This window comes from Mandrillus leucophaeus, unplaced genomic scaffold (genome assembly GCF_000951045.1).
Source record: "Mandrillus leucophaeus isolate KB7577 unplaced genomic scaffold, Mleu.le_1.0 Scaffold10, whole genome shotgun sequence".
Taxonomy (NCBI): Eukaryota; Metazoa; Chordata; class Mammalia; order Primates; family Cercopithecidae; genus Mandrillus; species Mandrillus leucophaeus.
The window spans coordinates 981,200-987,872 of NW_012098098.1; the positions used below are offsets into that span (position 1 = coordinate 981,200).

The 6,673-nt window shown below is 51.0% G+C and overlaps 1 protein-coding gene across 1 annotated transcript in view; it reads right to left on the reverse strand.

The window, feature by feature from the left end:
• Positions 1-1,297: 1,297 nt before the first annotated feature.
• Positions 1,298-6,673, reverse strand: part of MBTPS1 (membrane-bound transcription factor peptidase, site 1) — a 62,232-nt gene continuing 56,856 nt past the window's right edge. Inside the window, exons 22-23 of the mRNA XM_011971284.1 lie at positions 3,575-3,705; positions 1,298-2,183 (exon numbers count right to left, since the gene is read on the reverse strand). Coding sequence (XP_011826674.1) covers positions 1,987-2,183; positions 3,575-3,705 — 328 coding nt within the window. The 3' untranslated portion in view covers positions 1,298-1,986. The remainder of the gene's footprint in view (positions 2,184-3,574; positions 3,706-6,673) is intronic.

Sequence of the window (6,673 nt, forward strand, 5' to 3'; positions counted from 1 at the left end):
ACGGCCCGGCGGCTCCTCCCCTGCGTGGGCCAGGATGTTCTCTGCCCATGACCTCAGCAGCACCCTGCACGGCCTCTGCCCTCCTTCCCAGTCACCCTTGCCTTTGCTGTGTGGACTGGTGCTCGGCCAGTCAGCATACAACACCCTGTTCAGGTGGGGATCAAAGATTAACAGGCTGTCTGGGATCAGGCAATGCTTTCTCGGATATGACCCCTAATGCACAAGCAACCAAAGAAAAAAACAGAAAAAATGGACTTCAAGATGAAAACCTTTTCTATTTCAAAGGATGGCATCAAGAGAGTGAAAGGCCAAAGAACAAAAGACAGTATCTGCAAGTTACATCGCTGATAAGGGACTCACCTAAGAACTCCTACAATTCAATAAAAAGACAACCCAATTAAAATATGGACAAAGGCTCTGAACAGACATTTCTCCAAGGAAGACAGACAAATGGGCAATAAACACATGAGAAGACACTCAACACTGTTAGTCTTGAGGGCAGTGCAAGTGAAAGCTGCAGTGAGAGCGCTGCACACCCACGAGGACGGCCAGCATTGTTACAAGACGGGGAACTGCAGGTACTGACGAGGATGTGGAGAAAGCGGAGCTCTCGCACGCTGCTGGCAGGAATGCGAGATGGTGCAGCGGCTTTGGGAGCTCCTCAAAAACTTAAACACAAAGAAGGATTTCATACCTAGGTACACTCCCAACAGAAAAAAAAAACAAAAAAAAAACTACGTTCGCACAAACCCCCATACACAAATACTCAGAGCAGCGCTGTTCACAGCGGCCAAAAAGTGGGAACACACAAATGTCCACCAGCTGCGGAAGAGAGAAACACAACTGGTCTAGCCACCCCACAGGACACTGCTCAGCCACAAGGAGGAATGAGTCTGAATACCTGCTACAGCGCTGGTCAATGAACCCTGAAAACATGACACGGAGTGAAGAGAATCAGATGCCAAGGACTCCGTACTGTGCGATCCCATTGAAAGGACATGTCCAGAACCGGCCAATCCACAGACAGAGCAGCCTGGCTGCCGGCGACCTGGGGGCAGGGGATGAATGGGGGTGACTTGGGGTGGGAGTGGGGTTTTCTCTGGGGTGATGGAAATGTTCTGGAAACTGCACAGCCTTGTGAGTACACCAAAAACCACTGAGCTCTACACTACAAAGTGGAGAATGTTATGTGAATTATGTCTCAATAAAAACAAAATTAGCAAGTTGATTCAGAACCCCTTCTAGACTGTCATCAAAGAGAAAAGGGACAAGTGGAAAGAGTCCGTTACACAGTATCTTTAAGCTTCCGACGGGTAATACATATTTATTGAAAATTTTCTTCACCGACAATGGTGAAATCAAGACCTCAAATTACAAAACATGGTGGCAGGTGATACTTACAAAAATAAAGCGAAGGTCTATGTTTCACAGATTGGTGTACGTTTCCTTCAAATCTCAGTCTGTCCTATCATTAAAAAGATCATGGAATCTATGTTGTTCCTCATGATGAAATAGTAAAAAAACCGCATTCCACTGACAAAAAAAATAGTTTTGCTTCCAAATAGCACAAGTCTTTAAAGTGACTTTTCCCAACAATAAATATAGAAAATAGCCTTTAACAAGCGTATTTTAGCTTGGTCAGGGTTGTATCATTTGTTTGGAAAGTACATCCTTCCCCTCCAGTCAGAAGGCCCCAGACAGCCTTTCCAGGTTCTCCCGAGTCTTTGGTGCGCACAGCTGCCCGGCGGGAAGCCTCACTGGCGGCAGAGCCTCTGAGTCCCTCCTGACGGGACAGGACCCACAGGATTCTTCTCGATGTACCAGGAGCCTCTGCCCATCACAGGTGGGCAGGCCCATGTAGAACAGACTCTAACAAACCTGCAGCTGGAAACTAGATCCCTTTTAAACCGCCACCACAGCTCAGCTCACCCACCAGCGCCGTCCGTGAAGGCTCTCTCTGGCCCTCACGGTCAGCCAGGCTGCCGGTCACACCGAAGGGGTCTTTGGCGGGTGCACCTGCTGCATGAGCTGCGGGCGCTTCACCCTGGGCTTCCTCCGCTTCGGCCTGCTCTTGGCCTTGTTGATTTGTACCACAAAGAAGGCCAGGACCACCATGGCTCCCAGGAAGGCGAAGACAGGAATGGTCTGGCCCACCTCCTGGTTGTAGCGGCCAGGCATGATCCCTGCAAGAGGACAGACGGTGAACAGGCAGGAACGCCACAGAGCTACCATGACAGCCTTTTTCCATGACAGCTGGATTCATCAGAAACTAAATGCGAGCTAATTTCACTAGCTGGGCTTGCAGGGCATGCATCATTTTTAAGCCTTAGCTAAAGTAACCCAGGCCATCAGTAAACAGTGGATGAGAGCAAAGGGCAGTCATGTTCCCAGTCCGTGGAGAAGCCACTTCCCACGGGGTAGAGGGTTCGTGGGCTCTCTGCTGCGCCTCCTCCCTGGGCTCCCCACAGGTGGATGATCAGGCCCAGCTCTGCTTCCATCACAACCTACCGAAGGGAGGCCCAGAGGCGCTCTGTGTTTCCCTAAGAACAAGGGAAGATGGGCACGTCTCTATCCAGGGGAGAAGGAGGGGCCTGCGGTTCCAGCTGAGTGGGAGGAGAAGGAGGCGTGGCGGAACAGCACCTCTGGCAGTGCCCTGCCTTTGGGGAAAGCCCTCCATGGAGGAGACGTGTGGCTGAAAACCAGGAGAGGCCATCAGAAGACCCCTGGTTCAGAATGTCAATACGATTGACTGGGCAACGCTAAGGGCTCTGGAATTTACCCTCAGCGCACCCCGTGACCTACGCACAAGGCCCTCAGGACCCTGGTACCACCACCACCACGCAGTGTCCAGGCCTGGACTGCACGGACAAGGGTGCCCCTTCCTGATCCCATTTCTGGACAATTCCTGGAACCCAGAGAAACTCCCCTTGGTAGCTGTAAACTCTTTGGAAGAGTACAGGGGACTCTAGAGCAAAAGACCTGCCCAGGTTCTGCTGGAAAGGCCTGGTACCAACTGCCCTGGGTAGTGGAGAAGAACCTGCCCCAGGCAGTCTATCGAGTCGCCCTCAGAGTCTATCGGATCCTCGCAGAGACAGACAGGATGAGACCACCCCAGCTCAGTCAAGTCCCTCCCAGGGGGAGCAGGGCAGAGAACTGGAAGGGCCTTCTGGGCTGAGAGCTGGGAGGCAGGGCGGCTGCTGCCACTGGCTGGGACCCAAACCAGCAGACAGGCGTCCTGTGAGGGACATAATAGGTGGCTGGCAGAACTTTCATAAAGAGCATGCAAGTTACTTTGAACATCTTTAAGTAGATCACCCGGTCGTTGTAAAAGAAATGCCAATGTGAAAATCTAGGTAGCATTTTCTAAGGGAAACAACGATCTCAATCTCTCAGGTCTGCCCTTGGTCGTGCTGGTTTGTGCCACAAAAGAAGCCAAGAGCCAAGGCCACCACAGCTCCCAGGAAGGCAGAGACAGGAAGAGTCTGGCCCGTCTCCTGGGGGAGGGAGGGAGAGAGACTCCCTTGAACAAAATACAGGATGACTGAGCACAATAACAAAGCACCCGAGAACGCACCTCCAGGAATGTCCCAGGCGCCGCTCTCTCCAGGGGACAAGGGCCTCACTTGAGGGCGATTTGATCGAAAGTTGGGTAACACCACCTTGTCCAGGTCGATGGAGAGTAGCTTCTGATGTTTCCAAAGGTTACTTCAGAAAATAGATTAAAACAAAATAAAAATAGGCCATTGTACTAGTCTAGGAAGCTCAACTAAAACCCAAGAAAGAGAAAGTGATCTACAGGGAGATGTGAAATGCTATCTGCATCCACGTCTACCTAAATGCCACTGAACAGCAACTGTGGTGGCCGTTTCCAGGTCCTGAGAAAGATCAAAATCAAGTCCCTGTTCATGAGATTCTACTGAGTTTATAATATGACCAGCAGGAGCCTGTTTGTGCATAAAGCTGGCAACATGACCAAGCAACTCGGGAGGCCACTCATGGTGAGGCCCTGGAAGGAGCCTGTGGGCGGGAGACGCTGAAGCCTGCCAGGTGGACATGAGCCTGGGGCCATCGAGGTCCTCTCCCTAAGGCCTGGAGCACTCGGAGGCGATGGTGACTCCACAACCACTGCATATAAGGAAGCGGGCAAACCGGTGCCGGGAACCAGACAGCATCTTTGTCTCTGCAGAAACCGCTGTCTAGAGGGAAAATAGGAAGCATACAAGGAAGCAACCGTGGGGAGAGTCTGAGCAGCGAAACGCGGGGTCCCCATCTGCCGCGCCCGCAGTGGGGGGATGATCAAGTGAACAAGTGCGCTTTCTGCACTCTGGTGCACAGTATCATTTTTAACTTTGGGATCTGAAAAACTTCAGGCCAATACAACTTAGACCCAAAGAACACAGAGAGGTTGATACGCTGGCAACAGCGACACAGAGCCTGGGAGGACACCGGAGCTAGAGCGAAGAGCGCGATGGGAAAAACACTACTCTGGCTTCAGTGAGGGGAGAATACAGTTTTGCCAATGAAAAATTCTCTGTTTTTCTGTTGTTGAGTCATTTGGAAACTGTCGGCCTGTCTCTCTCACTCTGGGCAAGTGAAAGCAAAGTCCTATCAGCAACTAGGCTGAAAGTCACCACCAAGCTGGCAGGCAAGGGCTGGTCTGAGCAGAGGCTTCTTAGGCAGGAAAGAGGGAGACTCCCACTCGATACTCCCAGCTCGGCAACTACCTGAATACCAGTGAGCACTCATTATAACCCTCCTATTTCATAGGATTTAATGTTACACTTCAGGTTTAATCAGTCTGAAAATTAAACTGACAGTGTTAAGTTATGGAATCAATGACATTTAGGCTTTATGACTTTGTAGCTGAATATATATGGGCTATATTTCCATTCTAACAGTGACATCCTGTTCCAGAATCTAATTCTTTGGTGATGGCACTTTCTAGTGGAGGAGTCATGGTAACAGTCCACACCCATTACCATGTGGCTGCTTTACAGCATACTGATGGAAGGACTGCGGAGCCACCGGAGCAGGGGTTCCTCTCAGGGAGGACGCTGACACTTCCACAGCTGCCCTAGGTATGGGCACCTGATGCCCAACAAAGAAACGCAAAGCGCCTCTCCACTCCACAGACGGGAACCTGCCCCCGGCACTAGGCTGACAGGCATCTGGAGCTGTCTCCTGGTCTCAGATCTCTTTTAGAGACTCAGAATATGCGTCGATCTAGGTCTCTGGGGACTGAAAATAATTTTCAACAAGATGTGAAAAGCAAGATAAACGTAAAACCCAGCGGCGTACTGAGAAGGAGGAATTACTGACTGATTGTAAAAATCAAATTCCAGGAGCTGTCCATTGTCAACATGCTGGATGAGCCAGTACAGAATGTGATGGATTATTTGATGTGAACAGGTAGATAGCCAAGGATAGAAAGGACATTGTTATCTGCTTCAAGTCCTGAACAACACTGTGGAGAATAATTGGGTTTCTGGAACTTCAGCTAACACTGTTCACTGAGTATGAATTGCTGACCATGGCTGGAATATAAACTCTGGTTTGAATGCTAGGCTAATAGAAGGTTATAAATAAATAGGATGCAAAAATGGAAACTTATCAGAAATTTTTCAATGATGAGATGTGAACTGGAATGGAAAAGTACCCAGTAATTAAGGTTCAGAAAGAAAGCTGCTGATGAAACAATGTGATGATTCTACCATTTTCCTGTGTTCTATTAAGCATATTCGAAATGAAGACATATGGTCAGTGCGTGGTGTGTTTAGCACTTTTGGTTTATGATGAGCAGTAAAGGCGGAAGGCGGCCTCACCACCTTCCCACGGGCATTCTCCTCTTCACCTTACAGGATGGAGGGTGGCCTCTGTCCCTGGCCCCATACCATCACTGGAGGAAAAGGGGGCCTGTCTGGAGGGGAGCCTCCTGCCTGAGGGGCTTGGGGAGAGGGGCCGGGTACCAGGTGGCCAGGGAGGCTCGGAGGGCAAGACTCTCGCTTGATGGGGTGGGATGTGTGCCTGCCAGGCCAGGGGCACAGCTCTGACAGCTGTCCCTGGCTTCATCCCCTTGCTCAAGAGAAGCTCCCCCTTTCTTCTGATACTGTCCTTCTCAGGCCAGGGACGTCACAGAAGAAGTGAGAGGGTGGGATCTCAGAAAACAGGGACCAGTCACGCCGAGCTGGCTCGCCTTAGCTGTAGGGGGAAACAGCAGAGCCACCTCGAACACTGGGTACGGAAAGGAAACAATGCAAACGAAGAAGCCGAGTTAGTGAGCTGGAGAAGGGACTGGGCGGCACTGCACCCAGGAGTGCAGTGACAGCAGTAGAGGTTACAGCCTGTCGTCAGAGGCAGGTGCTTTCACCCCCAGTCACAGTCAGCACAGGACATAATGACACAGAAGCATGCTCTTCTTGGAAAGGCTGCAACCGCGGCCCCCAGGGATGACAGAAGAAGGGAACTCTCTGTATCTTATCATCAATGTCTCAAACAGGGAACACACTGCAGCCGGCAGCTCTCAACTCCCCAGCCGCAGGACTCAGAGTCCAGCTCACATGAAATCACTCTGGGGCCGGGCGCGGTGGCTCAAGCCTGTAATCCCAGCACTTTGGGAGGCCAAGACGGGTGGATCACGAGGTCAGGAGATCAAGACCATCCTGGCGAACTCGGT